At 37.2% G+C, this 24,499-nt stretch overlaps 1 protein-coding gene across 1 annotated transcript; it reads right to left on the bottom strand.

The window, feature by feature from the left end:
• Window positions 1-16,076: 16,076 nt before the first annotated feature.
• Window positions 16,077-19,472, bottom strand: LOC107767041 (uncharacterized). Its single transcript, XM_016585954.2, has 3 exons — window positions 18,945-19,472; window positions 16,596-17,512; window positions 16,077-16,498 (listed from the first exon to the last, which is right to left on the bottom strand). Exons 1-3 carry the CDS (start codon window positions 19,405-19,407, stop codon window positions 16,370-16,372), a joined length of 1,509 nt encoding a protein of 502 aa, XP_016441440.2. The 5' UTR covers window positions 19,408-19,472; the 3' UTR covers window positions 16,077-16,369.
• Between the last annotated feature and the right edge of the window lie 5,027 nt (window positions 19,473-24,499).

The following is a 24,499-nucleotide window of genomic DNA, read 5'->3' as shown; positions in this document are numbered from 1 at the left end:
AAGGTTACATTCGACCCCGTTCGAATTAACACCTACTCGACCCACGACCTTAACTAAACAAAGGTTGTAATTGATCACGTTCAAATGAACACCTAGTCGGCCCTCGATCGAGATCAAACCTGGACTTCGTTTCAACCTACTCGAACAAATTTATTATGATGAAGGTGACCAAGTAACAAAATAAAAAAAACGTACAAACCCGAATGAAGAAAATGAATCAGGTACGAATAACAGAACTAACATATCATACTTAGAATATTTTTTACAAAGGCTCAAATACACACACACAAAAAATACATACAAGTCTGTGGCTAAACAAAAAAGAAGGAAAAATAACTAATCACCGCCTGGCCCAGTAGCACCACCAACTTGGTCGCCCAGAACATCTCCACCTACCTCTTCGCCATCGCCAACGGGATATTCATCCTCGTACCAGGCATCCCATTCAATCCGTTCCACGCCCGCATGCTCATCATCCCTAGCTTCCGGTGTAGCGGGGTCATAGCCGCAAGCAAATCGAGATTTACGTGCCTTAGCACGAGCATCCTCGAAGTCGACTTCTGAAACAGATCCCGCCCCCGTCAAATCCCTGAATATATCCAGCTGGGCATGTGAATCCATTCCTTGTACAAATCCCGTAGAACATTTGGAAAAGCAGAAGTACGGGAAGAGGACGGCTGAGCCAATAACTGCATATTCTCATCCTCGAGAGTAGCAACTCGATCACTAAGGCCTGAAGCCACTTTTTTTAGATCCCCTATCCGCTCATCAAGTCTCTTCTCTCTGAGCCTAGCCATCTCCAGAGCACCCTCCCGCTCAGAATGGAGAACGGGGATCACGATCTCCAAAGCCTCTTATTTCCTCGCAACTGACAACTGGGCCAACTTCGCCTTCTCTAAAAGCGCTGCCTTCTTAGCGACCTTGCCGCTCAGAGTGTCCGCTTTGAGTTGGCACTCCTCGAGCTCGGCGCACAATGAGACCACTTGGGATTGAAGGTCGGCACATTGGGCCTCGACCCCCTGCTCACCTCAAACTCCTCTTTTTCCCTCAACACTCCTCGAGAACGCTGCACTTTCCGATGACTTTTACCAACTCGTCATCCTTCTCCTTCAGTTCATCTCGGAGATCCCGGAAGTTGCCACTCTCGCCGGACCATATGTAGATCTCGCGATGCTTGGTACGGTATTCACGATATTTTTGATCCATCTTATAAAAAATAACCTTACTCCTCTCCTCTCGTCGGGCGCTCTCAATCTCCAAAATCACGGTCTGAAAGAAAAATAGAAAGCGAAGAGTAAGAACAAAACTTTGAACTCGCCATACGAAAACGAAGAGGGATTGAAAACCTTACCCTAAGAGCGAGGTCGACTATGCTCATAGATAGAGTGGCATCCTTCAACTTCTCGAGGGTTTTACCCTCCACATCAGAGAAAAGGGGACCGAGATAAGGGACCACGTCCTCCGTGTCTACCAGCAAGTCCTGATCTATAGGGATCGCAATAGTTTGTGTGGTCCCCTCCAACCTCACCTCGAGTCAGGTAAATCCTTCCCCCATTATCCTCACCTCCTCGACATCCATGTTGGAGCCCATCTTATAACCTTCCTCCGCTATGCATTACCCTTTTAAGTCGACCCTCGAAGAAAGATCCTCGGACGATCGTGAAGCCAATGGCTCGTCCTGCCGTAAGTCATCAGGGACTATCGCTGATGTCCCTTCAAATACCATCACGGTCTCAAGTAGAGATGTAACCTCTTTGGCTTCAAACGAGGGCGGAATCACGGGCGACAACTCGATGTCTCCTCCCAGTTCTATGGTCGTCATCTCTCAGATGACGAAATCTTCCATCACCGATCTAATCTTGCGGGGAAGTAAGTTATCTCCACTCGGCGTCGATTCCGCTTCATCATCCTCGTCTACTAGATGATATAAAGGGGAAGCCGGAAGTTCTGTTACAGGTGTGGTCGATGACCGGGCAGACCTAGCCACAACAGAAGAAGGAATAGAAGTGGACAATCGAGCGGGCTTGGTCGCGATCATAATGGGAACCGACCCCGAAAAAGTAGCCTTCCTCTTACGAAATGTAGGATGAGGGGCGTTTGGTCTATACGATGGTCCTCGAGCTGAAAAATATAGGATAAAAGATTCACTTCCTACACAAAGCTACAACGGGCAAGCGGCCGTGAGGTCAAAACAATATAGATGAAAAGATGTACAGGTGAAGTCACCAGTCGTAGAAGGCGCAGACCCGAACTTCTTGAGAAAGGCCGGCCATTCACGAACCCCTATTGTATGAGGCAGAATCCGGCTGACCCAGTCAAGAATATGCCCAACCAAAGGATGAGGCGTAGTCTTAGTTGCACGAAGAAGGGATGGAATGTCAGACCATGACTAAAACAGGCAAAACAAATGCTTGGGTAAAAAAGAGATACTTACGAGCGTAATTCCAAGTCTCAGGGAATCCGCTCGCGTTGGACACCACGTCCTTGATTTTGACAAAAAGGTAGTTAAGCTAGAACTAACGATTTGCCTTATCGTCCATGTAACGACCCGACTTGTAGTTTTAAGAATTTATGCCCCGTTCAATGACTTAAGGTCTCGAGTAGCTTCATAATATGTATTATGACCTGTGTGTATTGTCAAGTTTCGGTTTCAGAAGATTCAGAATTTAATTTAAAGAACAATTCTCATTTTTGAAGCTTAAAAGAAAATAGTTGGCCGGAGAGTTGACTTTTGCGCAAACGATGCCGAAATGGAATTTTGATGATGTTAATAGTTTCGTATGGTGATTTCGGACTTAGGCGTATGTCCGGATTTGGATTTGGAAGTCCGTAGGACAATTCGACGCATTTTGGCAAAAGTTGAAAAATAGAAGATATTAGAAAGATCGACCGAAGGTTGCACTTTTAGATAACGAGGTTGGATTTTGATTTTGGAAATTGGAACAACTTAATTACGTCATTTATGACTCGCATACAAAATTTGAAGTCATTCTGGATTGATTTGATACGTTTCGACATAAAATATAGAAGTTAGAAGATTTGAAAACTCATAATTCGATTTGATGCACGATTTATAATTTCGGCATTGTGTGACGTGGTTTGAAACCTCGACTAAGTTCGTATTGTATTTTGGTACATGTTGGTATACTTGGTTAAAGTCTCAAGGGCCTCGAGCGGATTTTGGAAGGTTAACGGAGTTGATTTTTGGACTTGAAGAGCTGTTGGAATTTCTGTTGTTTCTAGGCAGCAGCTGTTGGAATCGCACTTGCGGAATTATGGGCGTAGGTGCGACCTTGCAGAAGTGAGGATTTCATCGCAGAAGCAACCTGGTCAGAAATGGAGGAAGGTCTCATATGCGTACAACCTTCCGCACCTGCACAATCGCATGCGATGTTTTCTATGTAGAAGCGACGAGTAACGCAGAAGCACAAATGTGTGCGCACTTGCGATCATCGCAGAAGCAAAAATTTCTCCGCAGGTGCGAGCTCCTTGCTGGGAAATGATCATCGCAAAAGCGCATTCTGTCTCGCAAAAGCAATACCGCAGATGCACAATTTGTTCCGCAGAAGCGGTTCTGGACAGAAACATTAAGGACCAAAAATGGTCATTTCACCATTTTCGATTGAGATTTTGGGGCTCGATATTTGGGCAATTTTTGGAGGAGTTCTTCAAGACTTTGACTTGGGTAAGAGTCCTATATCCTAAAATGATTATATTTCATAAATCCATGGTTATATTCACCGTTTAATTCGGATTTAAATGAAAGGAAATCAAGATTTTTGGAAAACGTTTCAAGAACGAAAATTTAAGATTTGAAGGTCGAGTTGTTATCGAAATTTGATAAAATTAGTATGGTTGAACTCGTATCGGAATGGGTGATCAGATTTCATGAAAATTAGGTCGGGTTCCAAGAGGCGGTCCCCGCATTGACTTTGGTTGATTTTTTAGAATAAAATTTTAAGTCGACGTTTTATTATCCAGAATTGTTTTCGATAATTTTAATAAAGTTATACAATTAATTTTGATAGATTTGAGCTGTCCGGAGGTCAATTTAAGCAAGAAGGCTATTTTGAAATATCGGCCTAACTTCAAAAAGGTAAGTATCTTGCCTGACCTTGAGTGGGGGAAATTACCCTTAGGCATTGAGTCGTATGTGCCATTTTGTATAATGTGAAAGCGGTGTACGCGAGGTGACGAGTACGTACTCGGGCTTATATGTGCAAATCTTATTGGTTTAAAGCCTTAGACATTTTATGTAATAAATTAGATAATTGTTGGCATTTATTAAATCCTATATTTGTAGTGCCTCAATCCTTGTTGTCGAATTTGTTTCTATATGATAATTTGGTGTGATTGTCACTTGAATTTTTATGTGAATTCCGTGTGTTTTTTGATTGATATTTCCTCGAAATAATTATATTATGGATTTTCCATATGCAAATAATTAATTAAATAAGTGTAAATTGAGGCTTTAATATAATTATCAAGAATTTGGATTAATGAAGGCGTTGCCTTATACTAAGTTACTTTTCCATCACTGTTGTTGTTTTGAGGTTTTATATACATTGTGTGGGGCCTTGGGCTATTTGTTGTGAAATTAATTAATTTTATTATATCTTTGGAATTGATCGTGGCCATTGGGCAATTTGTGATTTGAATTCATTTTGTTATGTTATCGTGATAATATTCCGTGTAAATTATTCTGTGATTTGAGTTATTATTATAAGGATATAAGGGCGGTATTCCACTGTTGATATTATGTGGGTATAAGGATGACATTTTATTATTGTTATGTATTTGGGGATATTGTCTCGGTGGAGTGATAAGTATGGCTATAGGAGCGATAAAGGTGTCTATATGAGTGACAAGGGTGGCTATTGATATTGTGAGGGCGGAGTGATACGAGTGGCTAATATTATGGAGTGATAGAGAGATAAGGGTGGCTATTGTTAGGGATGAAACGTGATGATGTGGGATTATTGTGTTGGTGATTCTTTTATGTGATGTTATGATTTTTCTTGTGTTTATTTTATCTCTTGTGCAACTTGTCTTGTTGTTTTGGTAAAATTGATAATAGTCTGATTCATGTTGAAATTGTGAGCATGTGGCTATTGCCGGGCGATTTATATTATTGGCACGTGAACTGTCCGTGTAGATGTGATATGAAATGTGGGCACGAGGTGCCGGGAAAAATGTGTATATAGATGAAATATGTATATTTTGAAGGACTTGATCATTGGTTGTATTTGTGTTCATTATTTGTATGAGCAATAATTATGGTGTTCTTGTTGTCTTGCTGTTTACATCACTTGTTGATTATTGATGCTATTATTGCTATTTGTTTTCTTTTATTTTTCTATACTATATTGCACATGTTATTAGACTAGTGAGTGTCTTGACTGTACCTCGTCACTACTTCACTGAGGTTAGTCTTGATACTTGCTGGGTACCGACCGTGGTATACTCATACTACATTTCTGCATATTTTTGTGCAGAGCCAGGTATTGGAGATATCGGACTCGGATAAAGTTAGTGTGTTGATCGCAAGGATTCAAGGTAGAGCTACTTGGTCGTCGCAGTCCCTTGGAGTCTTTCCATTTTATTTTACTGTCATCTCTTATTCGAGCAATATTGTATATTCCTTGAGATCATTACATGTGTTCATTTAGAGTTCGTGACTTAGTATTACTAGTCTTGGGAGGTTGTTTGAATATTTCTGTTGTTAGTGTTGGCACTTGTATTGATTTAGAAAAAAAAGATACAAAAAAATGGCTTGAATTATTATTATAATCGACTTACCTAGTCTTAGAGACTAAGTGCCATCATGACGCTTGTGGTGGGATTTTGGGTCATGACAAGTTGGTATCAGAGCCCTAGGTTCATAGGTTCTACGAGTCTAGAACGAGTCTTACAGATCGGTACAGAGACGTCTGCACTTATCTTCAAGAGGCTACAGAACTATTAGGAAATTTTCACTTCTTTCATTCCTATCATGCGGACTTATTGATTGCGGAATTTGAGCCTTTGTATTTCTATTCTCTCATAGATGGTGAGGACATATTCTACCAGGTTAGCTGAGCAGGCACTCGCACATACTGCTAGGGCCGAGGTAGAGGCCGAGTAAGGGCACGTGTCACAGCTAGAACATCGGTTAGAGGGATGTTGAGGAGCCGCCAGTTGTTCCAGTTGGGGATAGGCACCAGAGACACATGTTATTAACCCGGACTTCAGGAGACTTTAGCACAGTTCCTAAACACGTTTAGTACATTGACTCAGGCGGGATTGGTCACTGTTTCACCAAATATTTCACAGATTGGGGAGGAGTTCAAACTCCTACCGCCCGTACTCTAGAGCAGCAAGTTCATATTGGTCAGGTTCCGGGTATAGTACTGGTGCAACCTGTTATTCCGATTCAGCCTGAGGTCAGGCCAGAGGTATTAGAAGAAGAACAAAAGAGACTTGAGAGATTTAAGAGGTATAGTCAACCTACCTTTAGTGGCACAACTACCGAGGATGCCAGGGGTTTCTAGAAAAATTCCATCGTATTCTCCACAGTATTGTGAAAGTGAGCGGAGTTACCTTTACTATATTTCAGTTATCAGGAGCAGCGTATCGATGATGGCAAGCTTTTGAAGATGGCAGACCAGCCGATGCAACACTAACAACTTGGGCTCAATTTCGGAAATGTTTTTGAAAGAGTTTGTTCCCCAGACTCTCTGGGATGCATGGCGCAATTAATTTGAACGGTTGTGTCAGGGCACCATGGCGGTGTCAGAATATGCAATCAGGTTCAGTGAATTAGCCTGACACGCACCTATCTTGGTACCTATAGTCAGAGAGAGGGTCCGTAGATTCATTGAAGGGCTCGATTATGATCTTAAAATATGCATGGCTCGAGAGTTGCAAACTGATATTCCATTTCAACAAGTAGTGGAGATTGCGAGGAGGATTGAGGGTGTTCTAGGTGAGGAAAGGGAGTCTAAGGAGGCCAAAAGGTCTCGAAGCTCTAGAGGGTTCAGTGGATTTTACTCTTCAGCTATGACCCATTATGGCGGAGGCTCGATCAGTCAGCCAGCTCAGTCCGCACATCAGATTACTCGGGGTGCTCCAATAAGTTCTTATCGTACACCACTGACACGAAATTCTTATAGTGGTTATTCCAATTATCCGGTAAAGACTCAGTACGAGCAGTCGCGACCTCAGAAGGGTTGTTATGAGTGTGGTGATACTAGGCACACCATGAGAGGTTGTCTTAGACTTGGGAGAGGCGGATTTCATCAGAACACTCAGGCTATGGCCCCCAACGCAGTTACTAACCCATGTGCACAGCCATTTAGGGATGGAGGACAGGTGGGTAGAGGGCGCCCTAGAGGAGGAGGTCCAGCCCATTGATATATTTACTATGGTGTGGATGAGGCCACCACACCAGATGGTGTCGTTACAGGTACGATCCTGATTTGTTATAAAGGGATATTTCTCCTTAATTTGATTCGATTCTGAATATTGAGGCGAGTCCTCCTATTATGCTCCGCTTATGGATGAGCTTCGTAATTTTATGACCCACTTATATGTTTATCCCTGTTGGGAGATTCGATGATGTTAGCCAGTGTTTATCATTTTTTATTTATTTTGTGCACTATTGAGGACTATAAGTCCAAAATGACTTTCTATTACTCACTACAGTGAGTTTTGATGTGATTTCAGAATAATTGAGTTCGATTTTATGAATTATATGCCCTATTGGTATGGGGATTCATTATGTGTTGTGAAAATTATTTACATAATTTATTAAAAGAAAAAAGAAAGGAAATGGAAACTTTCCGTTGGCACAATGTGCAAAATACTTGTGATTCAGAGTTGAGGACGAGATCATCGCATTTTTATATGATGTGAAATATTTAAACTGAGATACAAGCCACGGTGGAAGTTATATAAGAACGATGTCCCTGTGGTGAAAATTTTATGAGTTTAAATTCTCCCTTTGTGAAATTAAATTTGTACTATAGTATCAGTAGGGAGTCATGCTTGTTAGGCTTATTTGATAATTCTTCTATGTGTTTCTGTGCATATTTAGCCATATTTGTGTTGTAACTATTGGGTTTTAGCCTATGATATGAGTGCCCAGGTGGCATTAAATGTGACTCGTTAATTCGGGTAAATAATTATGAGGTCTTCACGCCTCGCGTATTGCTGTCAGTGTTGTGAAAAATTTAAAACGAGATGTTGGTTAATATAAGATTAATTGAGGATTCTGAAACTAATTATGAACAGTTATTATGACCACATATATGATTATGGGCATACGTATAACGTGTGTGCAGGCATGAAATTGCTACCGCCGGTTGAGACTAACACAATGTGTTAATATGGAAAATCAGGCCTTTTGAAATTAATTGGAATGTAAGAAATTGGCTTTAAAGTTTATAAATAAGGGTAAAAAGGAATAATCTCAGCTGAGATGGTGTTGTCGGACCCATGTTAAATTACGAGATGTAGAATCACCCGCGAGTGTGTGTGTAAGGATACACCCAGTAATTTAATGTCCTCAGAATAATTCTTAGCACGTTCGTTCTCGGACGTATGTTTTAAGAGAGGGAGAATGTAACGATCCGACTTGTCGTTTTAAGAATTTATGCCCCGTTCAGTGACTTAAGGTCTCAAGCAGCTTGGTAATGTGTTATGACCCATGTGTGTTGTCGAGTTTGGGTTTCGAAGGATTCAAAATTTAATTTAAAGAACAATTCTCATTTTTGAAGCTTAATTTGAAAGAGTTGACCAGAGAGTTGACTTTTGAGAAAACGATCCCAGAATGAAATTTTGATGATGTCAATAGCTTCGTATGGTAATTTTGGACTTAGGCATATATTCAGATTTGGATTTGAAAGTCCATAGGACAATTCAACGTATTTTGGCTAATGTTGGAAAATAGAAGATTTTGGAAAGTACGAACGAAGGTGGAACTTTTGGATAACGAGGTCGGATTTCGATTTCGGAAATTGGAACAGCTCCATTAAGTAATTTATGACTTGCATGAAAATTTTGAAGTCATTCCGGATTGATTTGATATTTCGGCGCAAAATATAGAAGCTGAAAGATTTGAAAATTCATAATTCGATTCGATGCACGATTCGTAATTTTGGCATTGTGTGACGTAGTTTGAAGCTTCGACTAAGTTCGTATTGTATTTTGGTACATGTTGGTATATTTGGTTAAAGTCCCGAGGGACTCGGGTAGATTTTGGAAGGTTAACGGAGTTGATTTTTGGACTTGAAGAGCTGCTGTAATTTCTATTATTTCGGGGCAGCAGCTGTTGGAATCGCACTTGCGGAATTATGGGCATAGGTGCGACCTCGCAGAAGCTAGGATTTCATCGCAGAAGCGATCTGGGCAGAACTGGAGGAAGGTCGCATATGCGGACAGCCTTCCGCACCTGCACAATCGTATGTGCGAATATTTTCTACGCAGAAGCGACGAGGGAACGTAGAAGCCCAAATGTGTGCGCACCTGCGATCATCGCAGAAGCGAAAGTTTCTCCGCAGGTGCGAGCTCCTTGGCTGGGCAGCGATCATCACAGAAGCGCATTCTGTCTCGCAAAAGCGAGACAGCAGATGCGCAATTTATTCCGCTGAAGCAGTTCTGGACAAAAACATTAAGGACCAAAAATGGTCATTTCGCCATTTTCGATTGAGATTTTGGAGCTCGGTTTTTGGGCGATTTTGGAGGAGTTCTTCAACACTTTGACTTGGGTAAGTATCCTATATCCAAAAGTGATTATATTTCATAAATCCATGATTATATTCATCGTTTAATTCAGATTTAAATGGAAGAAAATCAAGATTTTTGGAAAACTTTTCAAGAACGAAAATTTAAGATTTGGAGGTCGAGTTTTTATCGGAATTTGATAAAATTAGTATAGTTGAAATCGTATCAGAATGAGTGATCGGATTTCATGAAAATTATGTCGGGTTCCGAGAGGCAGGCCTCGTGTTGACTTTGGTTGACTTTTTAGAATAAAATTTTTAAGTCGACGTTTTATTATCCGGAATTATTTCCGATGAATTTTAATGAAGTTATACAATTAATTTGGATAGATGTGAATTGTCTGGAGGTCAATTCGAGCAAGGAGTCTATTTTGGAATATCGGCCTAACTTCAAAAAGGTAAGTATCTTGCCTAACCTTGAGTGGGTGAAATTGCCCTTAGGCATTGAGTCATATGTGCCATTTTGTGTAATGTGAAAGCGGTGTACGCGAGGTGACGAGTACGTACTCGGGCTTATATGTGCAAATATTATTGGTTTAAAGTCTTAGACATTTTATGTAATAAATTAGATAATTGTTGGCATTTATTAAATCCTATATTTGTAGTGCCTCAATCCTTGTTGTCGAATTTGTTTTTATATGATAATTTGGTGTGATTGTCACTTGAATTTTTATGTGAATTCCGTGTATTTGTTGATTGATATTTCCTGGAAATAATTATATTATAGATTTTTCATCTGCAAATAATTAATTAAATAAGTTTAAATTGAGGCGTTAATATAATTATCAAGAATTTGGATTAATGAAGGCGTTGCCCTGTACTGAGTTACTTTTCCATCTTTGTTGTTGTTTTGAGGTTTTATATACATTGTATGAGACCTTGGGCTGTTTGTTGTGAAATTAATTGATTTTGTTATATCTTTGGAATTGATTGTGGCCATTGGGCAATTTGTGATTTGAATTGATTTGTTATGTTGTCGTAATAATATTCCGTGTAAATTGTTGTGTGATTTGAGTTATTATTATGAGGATATAAGGGTGGCATTCAACTGTTGATATTATGTGGGTATAAGGGCGGCATTTCACTGTTGTTGTATGTGTGGGGATATTGTCTGGGGTGGAGTGATAAGTGTAGCTATAGGAGCGATAAGGGTGGCTATTGGAGCGACAAGGGTGGCTATTGATACTGTGAGGGCGGAGTGATACATGTGGCTATTATTATGGAGTGATACGGGTGGCTATAGGAGAGATAAGGGTACCTATTGTCAGGGATGATACGTAATGATGTGGGATTATTGTGTTGGTAATTTTTTATGTGATGTTGTGATTTTTCTTGTGTTTATTTTATCTCTTGTGCAACTTGTCTTGTTGTTTCGGTAAACTTGATAATAGTATGATTCATGTTGAAATTGTGAGCCTATGGCTATTGCCGGGCGGTTTATATTATTGGCACGTGAACTGTCCGTGCAGATGTGATATGAAAGTGGGCACAAGGTGCCGGGAAAAATATGATGATTTTATTATTGGCACGTGAGTTGTCCGTGTAGAGCTGTTTGGTCGTTGCAGTCCCTTGGAGTCTTTCCATTTTATTTTACTATCATCTCTTATTCGAACAATATTGTATATTCGATCCTTGAGATCAATACATGTGTTCAGTTAGAGTTCGTGACTTAGTATTACCAGTCTTGGGAGGTTGTTTGAATATTTCCGCTGTTAGTGTTGACACTTGTAATGATTTTTTTTTAAAAAAAGATACAAAAATGGCTTGAATTGTTATTATAATCGGCTTACCTAGTCTTAGAGACTAAGTGCCATCACGACGCCTATGGTAGGATTTTGGGTCGTGACAGTCCATCTTCACCACCAAGCACTTACTTCCTCTGTGGGGAAGGTGCAACGTCGTCCCCCTATAGAAACTAGGGGCGAAGAGATGCATCAGGTGGCGAAGTGTGATCTCGACCCCGGCCAATTCCGCGAATTTTGTTAACATACGGATAAGCTTGTAGATGTATGGAGAGAGTTGGGCCGTGCAAACACCGTAGTAGTGGCAAAATTCCTCCGCCAATGGGAGAAGAGGAAAGGAATAGCCGATGCAGAAAGGGTACGCATAGAACGCACAATACCTAGGGCAGTGTATTTTTTACCACATCGCGCCCTGCTGGGATCAGATCGATATGGGCAGAAATCTTGAACCTCGCCCTACTCTTAGCAAGATCGATCTCCTTCATCGTCGACTCCGGGACCTCATGGTCGTCCTCAGGTATCTTCGAGAAATCGGACCTAGTTTTTCTCATTACGGGGAACTATTTCCTCCACCATAGGGAAGTTCTCTTCCTCAGCAGCGACAGAAATCCTATCGGCGTGAGGGGGTATCAGCACCGCCAAAGGGGTAAGGTCAGTTGCCATACCAGGAACAAAGGATGCCTTAGTCATGTTAATTAGGGAAGATGCTCGAACAAGGAAATGTGGGAAGCAGCGAGAATGACTAAAACCAGTAAGAAGTTTCAAACAAGGGAGGAAGAAGAAGGTGCAGAGTTTGCTAGGTACATGAAATTTCGTAAATGTTAAGACGTTACCCATACACCCCTATTTATAAGGATGCAGGTATCGAAACCAAGAAACTGACCATCATTGCATGGCGCTGTAGCCGAAGCAGCAGGCTCTGTCAAGAGGCGCGCGCAAAACGAAGTAATGTCTCGAGAAATTGTGCCATAATGATGTCAGCCGCCATAATGTCATCTTGATTCACGGGATTTGCAGCCCCAGAACTTACGGTTCACAATGGGACACGCTGCCTACTCACCCCTAATCACTGCGGCTCGTCCATTTCGTCTAAACACTTCGGTCACGTTACACAGAGTCCGCTCATCAAGTCCTTCTGGTGTCGGCCTTAATAAGCGGAGGGACTAACTATATAGGCCAAAATCTGCCATAAGGATATATAACGTAATATGGCATTAAGGAAAGAGTCGATCGAGGTCGCCAAGATGCAGCAAAATCATTGGCCGAGGTGCCGACAAGAGCCGTAGTCGAGATATCAACAAGGGTCGAGGTCGAGGTTGACTATTGATGATAGGAGCTATAACGGCTAATTTGTCAGGATAAGGTATTAAAAAGGAATATTCTAGTGGATATTCTCTGCATTTGTGCTATTAGGGTTTCTTAGGAAAAGACCCCATATATATAGAAAGAAGAGATAATGATATGGGCATGTAATATTCATTTGAAAAGAACACTTTCGAGAATAAGACTCTCTCTCTCGGGTGAAAATACAAAGATTACTTTTTGAAAAAGATTCTTGGTTATATTATTCCCCACCTTTCCACCAGATCTGAGGATTGTTCATACGAATCTTGGACCTTTCTGTCACTCATCATTGTCAGGAGAAATATTCCTCCAATTCATCCATTATTGGGTAAATCATTCTCCTTATTTACTTAAATGGCATTTATTATCATTTATTGTTAGTTATGTCTCTATCAATATTCATGCTTTAAGAGTATTTTACACTTATTGTCATCAATCATTTACAGGATTTGCCCCTATCTCTTGCATGTTTTCGAGATTAGTATCTAGAGTTATTATCTTTAGCTAGATTTAACTCATTATTACTCATTATTACATAAATTTAATAGTTTAACTGGAAGTTACACTTCTTGGTCAAACAATATCCTTTCATGTGTAATAGACACATTCATCTAAAAGCTTAATCTGTTAGAGAATAAACACTTTTATTTGTTTAATTATATCTCCAACACGCCCCCTCGCGTGCAGAATTCATGACCTCTGCCTTCCTGTGATACCATATTGAAGTGTGTGACCATCTCATAAAAAATCTTAAACTTTCAAAGAAAACATACTTTTTATTTACTAAATTATGTCTTAGATACAGTAATATTCTTGGGCTGCTTATAAGTGATGTGCTCTAAAATATACAGAATTCTACATGTCTACATCAGAAGTTCTAGTATATTCAACATACAAACTTCAATCAGTCAAGCGCCTCATATTTCCTAATTAGTTGAGAGTGACTATATGAAATTGCTCTCATCTTGTACTATTTTAACTATTAACTTTTTAATCAGTCCAACCAAACAACCCTTAAACGTTAAAATATTGTCCAAATAAATGATTTTATACCACATAAAGCCTGGTCCAGTACATTTCCAAAAGCAGGTAACGTTGTTTACCAACTTACTTATTAGTTATTGTTAAGCCACTGAAAAAGACAGTGAAAATTATTGGTCAAGAATTCCAATTGGTCCAACGTAAAATATAAATAGGAAACAATAATTGTTTTTTTAAAAAAAATCCTGCGCTCATCAATGACTTCTATAAGATTCTAGGTGTGGATTTCAAGTAAAATATTCATAAAAAACAACATAACAAATATGGTTAGTCAAGACTCAAGAATTCCAATGAGTCCAAGTAAACTATCCATAGATATTTTTTATCGGCGAAGGGCCAAATATACCCTTCTATTTTCGAAAATAGTCTAAAAATACCCCTCGTTATACTATTGGATTATCTATACCCTACAGTCATACTTTAGGTTCAAATATACCCCTCATTTAAACGGAGGGACACATGTCATCGTCCTATTGGTCAATTCTAAATATGTCCTAATTAATTAAAAAGATCCATTATCCATACCTGAAAAATATTTTTTTTTGTAAAAACTGAAAAAAACTAGAAAAATATTTTTACTAAAAACTGAAAAAAACAAAAATATTTTTTTTTCCAGTTTTTACAAAAAACTGCTTTAAAAAAACTGAAAAATATTTTCTAAAACAATATTTTTTAAAAACATTGAAAAAAAAAGCTGAAAAGCAATTTTCTAAAGCAATTAAAAACTGAAAAAAACTGAAATATTTTTAACTAAAAGCTGGAAAAAAAGAAAATATTTGGTTTTTCAGTTTTTACAAAAACACTGCTTTAGAAATTTGCTTTTTAGTTTTTTTTTTCTCCAGTTTTTACAAAAATATTGTTTTAGAAAATATTTTTCAGCTTTTTTTAAAGCAGTTTTTTGGTAAAAATTGGAAAATTTTTTTTTCATTTTTTTCAGCTTTTAGTAAAAAAAAATTCAGTTTTTACAAAAAAAATTGCTTTAGAAAATTGATTTTCAGCTTTTTTTTTAGTTTGTTCAAAAACATTGTTTTAGAAAATATTTTTCAATTTTTTCTAAAGCAGTTTTTTTGTAAAAACTGAAAAAAAAAAATTCGTTTTTTTTTCCAGCTTTTAGTAAAAATAATTTCAGTTTTTTCTAGTTTTTACAAAAAAATTGCTTTAAAAAATTGCTTTTCGGGTATGGATATTGGGTATTTTTTAATTAATTAGGAGATATTTAGAATTGGCCAATAAGACGATGACACGTGTCCCTCCGTTTAAATGAGGGGTATATTTGAACCCAAAGTATGACTGCAGGGGTATAGATAACTCAATAGTATAACGAGGGATAGTTAGACCATTTTCGAAAGTAGCGGGGTATATTTGACCCTTTGCAGTTTTTTAATTGATCTAAAGATATATACAGAAGTGCTAAACAAAAACAAGGGGAGGCGGATCTTTATTTTTGAGTTGCTACAACGACCTCAAATGAACTCTACTATAAGCAACGAAATTAATGTAAACCACAGAATCAGTAACCGACCCGCTAGATCCGCCCCGGGGATAGCCCTTTATACTAAAAATTTAGCTTATATACGTTGACAATATAAAGATTCATTTATAGTTTAACTTGTTACAATAGACTTGTGACGTAAAATAATTAAACTTTGTCAATGCACAAAAGTTAAACTCTTGTATAGAAGGTAATAAACATAATAGATCAAACCCCTAAGGACATTCTTAAAGAGTAACAAGATATAGTGGTTCATCAAATTTCTACTGTTGTAATGTTCAATCTTCAATTGTTACCTCATCTATGATTAGTGGTGGCAAAATGGATAAAAAAAATAGTTATCATCGGTTAATCTATTTTTTATCCATATTAAATATGGGTTAGATCGCATAATTTATGTGTTTTTTGCCTTACCTGTTTTCGACCCGCCCATTTTCCACCGCTATATATGATACACCAATACTTAACTTTGACTTTTCTCATTGTTGTAGTCAAGTCAAAGTCTTAGGCAAGCTGTTCAACCACATTGCATTCAATTTGGTTTTGTATTCTGAATACATGGACCAAACAAGATTTGATTTTCCAACTGTTAAAGTCTTTCAATAATCCATATTACTTCAGATAATTATAGTGTGAAAGAAAGTATTTGAATGAAAAACTACAGTATACCATAGATTTTAGGTAGCATACCAATGGTTCACAAACCAACAATTATATTACAACAGATACTGAAAAACAGTATTTACATTTTTGCAATAAATATGAAGTAACATAGCTATAGCCTTACAATCTTGAACATACTTTTTATTCACATATATACATAAAAAGTCATGAAAACTGATTGTTTTGATAATCTTGAAGGTATCCGACACCTCTTACTTAGGCGAATCCAAGATCTAGAGTCAGTAGGTTCAGAATGATTATGATCTTAGACATACACACATGTTCGGTCCGAAAGAAATGAGTTCAGTTGAACTGACAGAACCCGCCTAAATCCGCCTCTTCCTCTCACTGCCAAAACAAAGGGCAATTCCTAGGAAGAAAGCTCTCCTTTTCTTTGGCCGCTGAGATTGAAATTCATTCTTGGCAGCAATATCAGCCATGTACTCTACAACAGCCTGATGGCAAGAAAAAAGAAGAAAAAATAACTAGTTAAAATCTACTGATCACAAGTCCAAAATTCGTTGACAGAAATATAAATTTAGCTTAAGATACCTGAGCTCCTAGCTTTATTATTTTCCTTGGTGGTACTTCTAGTGGAGTCTCGTCAGCTCGAAAAGTTTTCAACTTTGACAAGAATCTGAAGGAATCAGGGAGTATTCTTATTTGACTGTTACTGATATCGATCTCTTCAAGATTCTCAAGGTTCCCAATTGATCTTGGCAATGTTCTCAAGTCCGCGAAATTGTTAGCAAGATTAAGCTTTTCCAATTTGGTCGCAAAACAAAACGTTTCGGGCACGTTTTCAACTTCATTGAAGCTAACATCAAGTTCCCTCAAGCGAGAGAGATTGCCCATCGTCGTTGGTAATCCCTTAATTCTGTTAATGTGCAACGTAAGAATCTCCAAAGATTCGAGCATCCCCACTGCTTCGGGAAGAGCTTTAAGCTTATTAAAATCCAACCTCAACTCTACAAGCGAAGAGCAGAATCCAATCGTGTAAGGAAGTTCCTCAAGCTCGTTTGTTTCCACGTTTAGTCTCTTCAATGAGGTTAAGTTCCCAACAAGATCCGGCAAATGAGTGAACCGGTTTGAACCCAAATCAAGATTGATCAGATTTACTAAGTTACCGAAAGAAGATGGGAGTGATTTCAACCTATTGGAGTGGAGGTCGAGATCAGTCAAATTGAGCAGCTCACAAAATGAATCAGGAAGGTTTATAATTTGGTTGGAGTGAAGATCAAGCTTTGTTAAGGACTTAAGGTTACTAATTGTAGTGGGAAGAGCCATAATTTGGTTATCAGAAAAGTTTAGTTCAGTGACTTTCACTAACTTCCCTAATGACATAGGAAGCCATTCAATCTTGTCCATTAACTTGTTGTGAAGATCAACAACCTTTGCTCCAGTTTTCGCAGCGTTTTCAATTAGCGCGGCCACTTTCAAATAACTGTACTTCTCTGCGTGCTTGATCCCTATAGGCAAAATCATATAACAATTAGGGCATAGTATGAATCACAAACCGAGGAGGAGCCAGGATTTGAAGCTTATGAGTTCAAGATTTTAGCCCTTCTAAGTTACTGATTCTAAATTAATAATTTATATATTATTAAATGGATTCTTAAGACAAATAGTACAGTTTTTAGATCAAAGCTACTGTGTTCGATCGACCCATACTTTGGTCTCTAGCTCCGCCCCTAATCACAAACCTATCGTTAAGTTCAAAACGCCTACCATATAATAATCTAAAACTTGTGTAAACTTCATGCACTCAAGATATATGAATTGAAAACATCCATATGCTTACTCTCTAATAGTTATAAATCCATAACTAAATATCAGAAATTGCTAAAGATTGAAGCTTTGGGCTTCACATTAGTTGTCTAGTCATAAAAGTCTTTTAGTTCGGTCCGAGCTTCATATGCCAGTGGAGATTATAGAGAACTTCTGGTACTTTTTATTTTTATTTTGTATAATATTGGTCTGACATGAGCTTAAATAGAGCAACATGGTTAGTAAGGATTCATATAATTGACTCCAACTTGCTTGGAATTGAAGTGTAGTCGTTGTTGTTCGTCATAAAAGTAACTTGCTATTTTCTTTGTTTTCATTTAACTATTGTCGGAGGGCAGAGAGAGAAGATCAAACCTAGAATCGAATCCCAGCTACAATACTCAATATGAGCCTTTCTGCTCCAACTATGGCGTGCAGATTTACCTAGACCTATGCTCACGGTCTATATCCGGCAATCCACTAGATTAGTCGAGGTACATAGCAAGCTACCATTGTCAATTAAAAAGGGGTTTTAACTATGGAAACTATGGAAAAGGGGTTTCATTATTTAGAATAATTTATCTTTAGGATTTCTATTTTATCGGTGATGAAATGATTTACAGTCACACAAATATCTAATATGATTTATTTTAGACTACAAGTTTCAAAAGTTTTCTCCGTGCAAAGTAAAATACCGCCACATAAATTGGGACGAAGGGAGTATGTGATTTCTCCTATCTACTTAGGCCTCGGTGGACAGACGTAGAGTTATTCAGTACTTGTGCTGTAAGACATAGCAGATACCATGTGGAACAGTTGAGATGCGTACAAACTGGCCCGAATGACACTGTTATCATAAAAGAAAAGGGAAAGGAAGAAGAAGAAGAAGAGATCAACTATATGCTTACTAGTTTTAGCTCTAAATTCAAGCATATAGCAGCAGAAAAAGAACAAATAACTTGTTTTATTCTAAGTAGGGAGAACAAACTGAAAGTCTTGAGCTTAAAAACAGGTAAAATGATGAGAGCAGAGCTGAACTAAATAAATCCAAAACCCCCAATAATTCCAAACAAATGAAGAAAGCAAAAAGTTGAAATCTTGGACAAACAAACAAATAAAAGGAAAAATCCAAACCTGAAGAGGAAACAGCAGTATTTTCAGAACTTGCAACTAACACCTTCAAACTCTCACTCTTTTCATTACTGACCACAACTTTTTCTTCAATTTCACCAATTGAGTCCTCAACAGAAACCAACTCTGAAGCCTTCTGAATAAGTTCATCAAATTTCTGATAAGTCTTTTCAAGTTCAATTAACTGAATTGACTCTTTCTTTTGTTCTTGACTTTGAAACAAAACTATGGATTTTCTCACTTGTTGTAATACAGAGTATAATTCAGTTGGAACATCTTGTGGTTCTACTTTCTTGGATATTTCTTCAAGTTTAATTTCTTCTTCAGTTTCTACCGATTTTAGTACAGAATTTGCTGCTTCAACTTCTACTATTGATGGTCTTGTTGGTAGTGATTTGTAAATTGTTGTAATTTCTTCTATTATTTTTGCACAAGCAGGTGATGGTTTCTTGATTTGTGTAGCCATGGATTATTGCTTGAGAGCAGAGAAGATGAGAAATGATGGAAAATAACGGGCAGTTGGATTTTTTGTTAAATATATCACACTCAAAAGTGTGTGTGTTTACACTGACACTTTACAAAAGTAATTAAAAATCATGGTTAATAGATAGCCAAATGAAATCTAGGATAATTATAAGAAAAATTAATCTAAATAGTCGTTTATTAAATTATTTAAATTAAATATAATTGGTTGATATACCATATGTATAATTCATATATAATTTATATATAATTAATGTATAATATATGTATACTGATTAGAAAAAGTAAATAGTGAATTCAAAAATAGCCTATGTAAATATTTACTCGTACCCGGTGTTTATATAATTACACCAAATCAAATGATTTAATATTTTAACAATTATCAATTAAAGTGAGAATAAATAAATATGTGTATAAAGTATTTATTAATTTGATATCTATTGCCTTTTGAACACTAATTTATATGTGGGTTCCGCTTTAGGGAAGACGAGTTGACTCCACAAAGTAGAAAATTCTTGTCTCGGATATTCCATGTGAAAATTAGGGATGCTAATCTATTTTGTGAAGTATTCTACCTTTTAGTTGTTAACTAGAAACAATCCATAAAAAATGGTAATTAAAAAGTCACTATCAACAAATAACTTGTTTGACTATTAATATCTTGGTTGAGAGTTGATGAATTAACTAAGGTTGAGAAATATGGAAAGTAGAAAAGGTTTAAAACATTTAACTAATGTTTTGGCCTTCAAATCATTGAAGCCAAGAAATATATTTTGATAATTATTCATAGTCACAATACTTGTGAAATTTTCTCTTATAAGTAAATCATAAAGGGGAAAAATGGAGCATTTTAGTTATCCCCAAATAAATTAACACACGATTTACCAATTTTTGTTAGTTTTTTTTTTTTTTTTTGGGGGGGGGGGGGTGGGGTGTTAGAAAAGCAAAGTGCCATTTTTCAAAGGTCTGTTGATATGAAATATAAGTATACTTGACAAAATACATCTATATCTATCTATCTATCTATATATATATGATTAAGTTGAGAATAATAGACATGAATTTGTTTTTCTTGGGTTTGTTTTGCTCTTATAGACATGGATTTTTTTTGAGTTGTGTTTCCTTAAAGTATTTTGTATTTGATCCTCTTCATTTTAGATTTTGGCATTGAGATAATATTGCTTGTGCTCTCAAGTTTCATAGAAAATATTATCGGAATGCAGGTGAAGCAAAAGCAGACAAGCAAATTTACAACATAATTGATGTGATGCGGGAAGGTATGTTTGATAGATAGCTTCATGCGAAAAACTTTCATTACTATGTTCTAAAAATCAGAATTGCATGTTATAATTGTTGATCTGAATTAACATTTTTTTTCTTTTAATTAAGATTTCTTAGTCTACACATTACAAAACTATTTTTCGTATACTTTCGTAGATTTTTGAAGAATTTAGTGTAATGTTTTACTTAGAAGTTTATAATAATACTAAGAAAAGCTAAAGGTTATTTGAAATAATCTCCTGAAATAAATTACAGGCATATAAGTATTTTTAAGAAATCAAACATGTGATGATCAATCTTGAGACTAAAATTTCAGAAGAGGAGGAAGAGGTGCCAACAGAAAGAGTAGTGGAGCATGGAGTGATGAGGTACTAAAAAACAATGGTGTTCCAGGCAAGAAGAGAAAAACGATTCATCTTAAGCTGCTCCGTGGATTTGAGGAAATGCTCAATCACTATAAGGAAGTTAAACCCACCAGGAATCTACCAATATGCAGTAGTGATGGTTCCAACAATGTTCACGCATTATTGGATGAACCAAGAAGGCAACATAAGTCAAAATAGTCCTCCAACGAGCCAAAGGAGGATGTCCTCAACTCAGAATACTAGTATGAATATCATCATCTCGAATTGAAGGGGTGCAAGTAATGTTGATTTTAGAAGAGCTTTCCGTTCGATGCTGGATTATCATCGACCTAATGTCATAGCTTTATTAGAAACCAAGCTCGAAGATCATCACAACCTAGTACATGATTTTGGTTTCTCCAGCTTAATCCAGATTCCATCTCATGGAAACTCAGAGTGATGACCCAAAATATTATTTTTAAATTTAATAATTAATTCTATGTTCTAAGACCTCGAAAAGCACTATTTATCATTCCTCAACTTGCATGCACAGTCCGTAAAATTTTTCGGAAAGTTTTCAGATGAAAATGGATTAAAATGTGAACTAGAGTTTTAAAACTCAATTGAGTTGACTTTGGTCAACATTTTGAGAAAACGGACTCGGATCAGTATTTTAACAGTTTCGGTAGGTCCGTATCGTGATTTGAGACTTGAGCGTATGCTCTTAATCAAATTCCGAGGTCCTTAGTCCGGGATACGGAATTTTGATGAAAAGAATTAAAAGTTTAAGTTCAAATAGTGACTGGATATCGAATTATGTGCAAACGACCCCGGAATAGAGTTTTGATGATTCCAACAACTCTGTATGGTGATTTTGGACTTAGGCGCGTGATCGGAATTTTATTTGGAAGTCCGTAGTGAAATTAGGCTTGAAATGGCTAAAATAGGAATTTAAAGTTTGGAAGTTTGGCCGGGGAGCTGACTTTTTGATATCGGGGTCAGAATCCAATTCTGAAAATTTTCACAACTCCGTTATATCATTTATGACTTGGGTGCAAATTTGAGGTCAATCGGACTTGATTTGATAGGTTTCAACATCGAATGTAGAAGTTGGAAATTCTAAGTTTCATTAAGCTTGAATTGGAGCATGATTCGTGATTTTAGCATTGTTTGAGGTGATTTGAACTTTCAAATAAGTTCGTATGATGTTTTATGACTTATTGGTGTATTGGGTTGAGGTCCCGAGGGCCTCGAATGAGTTTCGGATGGTTAACGGATCAAAAGTGGGACTTAGCTGCTGCAAAAGCTGTTGCAATTTTTCTGCTGGAAATGCTGTCAAAATCGGGCTGCCTGTCAAAATCGGGCTGCCTGCCAAAATCAGACTGCCTGCCAAAATCGGACTGCCTGTCAAAATCGAGCTCCGTGTCAAAATCGGACTCCCTCACAAATCGAGCTCCTTGACAAATCGAGCTCCCTCACAAATCGAGCCCCCTAACAAATCGAACTCCCTGATAAATCGAGCTCCCTGACAAATTTATAAGTTATAAAAATAGGGAACTTCGTCCCATTAGCGTTTTTGACGAATTGGAGCTTGAGGAGAGGCGATTTTGATATATTTTCAAGGAAAAATATTTGGGTAAGTTATTCTAACTCGGATTTGGTCAATATACACGAATTTTTGAGATTTCGGTGTCGATCCGGAGTCGGATTTGATTGAAACTTGTATGGTTGGACTCGTAATTGAATGGATTATCGTATTTTATAAGTTTCGCCGGATTCCAAGAGGTGGGCCCCACGGACAATTTTTGAGCTAATTTCGGATTTCATTGAAAAATATAATATTTTCTTATGAAATTGATTCCTATAATTTTTGTTGACTGTATCGAATTAATTATGACTAGATACGAGTCGATCGGAGTCGAAAAATCGAGAAAAAAATACTTGATTAAATTGGAGCAAGTCGAGGTAAATGACTTGTCTAACCTTGTGTGGGGGAATTTTCCCCTAGAATTAATATTGATGTGATTATTAAAATATATTGAAAGTCGTGTACACGAGGTGACGAGTGTGTACACTGGCTAAATGTGAAAGATTATATTTTTAAATTGTGTAGATCACTGTTGCGCATTTATTAAATTATTTTATCTTGTTATATTCTTCATCATTGGTCTGAGATATATACTTTAAATTGTTTGACCTTTTTCTGCTAATTGTTATACCTATTTAGTTGAAACTTGATTTCTTTTACTCTGTGCATTATTTGAAGGGTAAATTTCTTTAAATTAAACATTATTAATATGAAGTATTTGACATTTTTAAATTTGATATTGAATTCAACGTATTAAAGATTTTTAAATATTATTTTCCTGAATTATTTAGTCTTGAATATTTTTGTAAGATTTTTGTACTCATTATGATGGAGCCGTGAGCTCTTTATTGTGGAAAATATTATTGATGATTTATTTTGGCATGAGTCGTGAGCTCTTTATTGTGAAAAAATATTGTTGTTGAATTATTTTGACAAGATAAATTATTTGAGCACTTGAGGTGCAAATTGTGATATATTGTGATATTGATACGCATGTGGTGGTATAAAGTCTGTGTATTGAAATGCATGCGGTGAGATAAGGGTGACTTGATACGCGTGGCTAGTAGGGAAAACTACTAGAAGTCATGCGGTGTGATAAGGATGGCTAAAACACGGGATGCTATTTCGAAAAAAATATTTTCTCTAAAATAAATTGTGAAGGCTCCCGCGGTGAGATAAGTAAATGAGATATTATGAATTTATTTATGATTTGGGACTACGAGGCGGTACCTCAGGAGTGCCCTTGTTGATATTGATTTATGGCCGTACTTGCCTTTGATTATTATTGTGATTTTCTTAAAGTTGAAAAGAAGTGTGTTTTGTTTCCACGAGGTATTTATTTGCCATTATTTGGTGTAATTAAATGTGACATACTACTTGATTCATTTCCATTGTCATTTTATCTTATAATATTGTTTAAACATTTTACCATGCCATTATTTATTCTCCAGTAGGACCCGACCTGACCTCGTGACTACACTACCGAGGTTAGGCTTGGAACTTACTAGGTACCACTGTGGTGTACTCATACTACGCTTCTGCACATCTTTTTATGCAGATCCAGGTATATCTTATTAGACCAGGCATCAGTAAACTAGTTGTACGAGGATACTTCGAGGTATATCTGCCAGCGTCCGCAGATTCCGGAGACCCCTTCTATCTTTCTATGTTGTCTTCCTTATTTGCTTTAGACTCTGATGTATAGAGACATAGAGAATAAATTCTTAGAAATTTATGACTTATTTCTACCGGGTTTTGGGAGTTAAAATTGTTTGAATTGTAGTTTATTTATTTCAGATATTTATTATTATTTCGTATTGATAGGCTTACCTAGTCTTAGAGACTAGGTGCCATCACGACAT

This window comes from Nicotiana tabacum, chromosome 15 (genome assembly GCF_000715075.1).
Source record: "Nicotiana tabacum cultivar K326 chromosome 15, ASM71507v2, whole genome shotgun sequence".
In the NCBI taxonomy this organism is placed as follows: Eukaryota; Viridiplantae; Streptophyta; class Magnoliopsida; order Solanales; family Solanaceae; genus Nicotiana; species Nicotiana tabacum.
Note: the sequence above shows the minus strand (reverse complement) of the source record. Positions and strands in the feature narration are given on the sequence as shown.

Bases quoted from the DNA above. Each gene is read 5' to 3' on its own strand.
- LOC107767041 (XM_016585954.2), bottom strand. From the start codon at position 19,407: ATGGCTACACAAATCAAGAAACCATCACCTGCTTGTGCAAAAATAATA. The intron at 17,513-18,944 runs GTTTGGATTTTT...TTTTGCCTATAG, and splicing joins TACTGCTGTTTCCTCTTCAG to GGATCAAGCACGCAGAGAAG. The intron at 16,499-16,595 runs GTATCTTAAGCT...TCTTGCCATCAG, and splicing joins TAATAAAGCTAGGAGCTCAG to GCTGTTGTAGAGTACATGGC.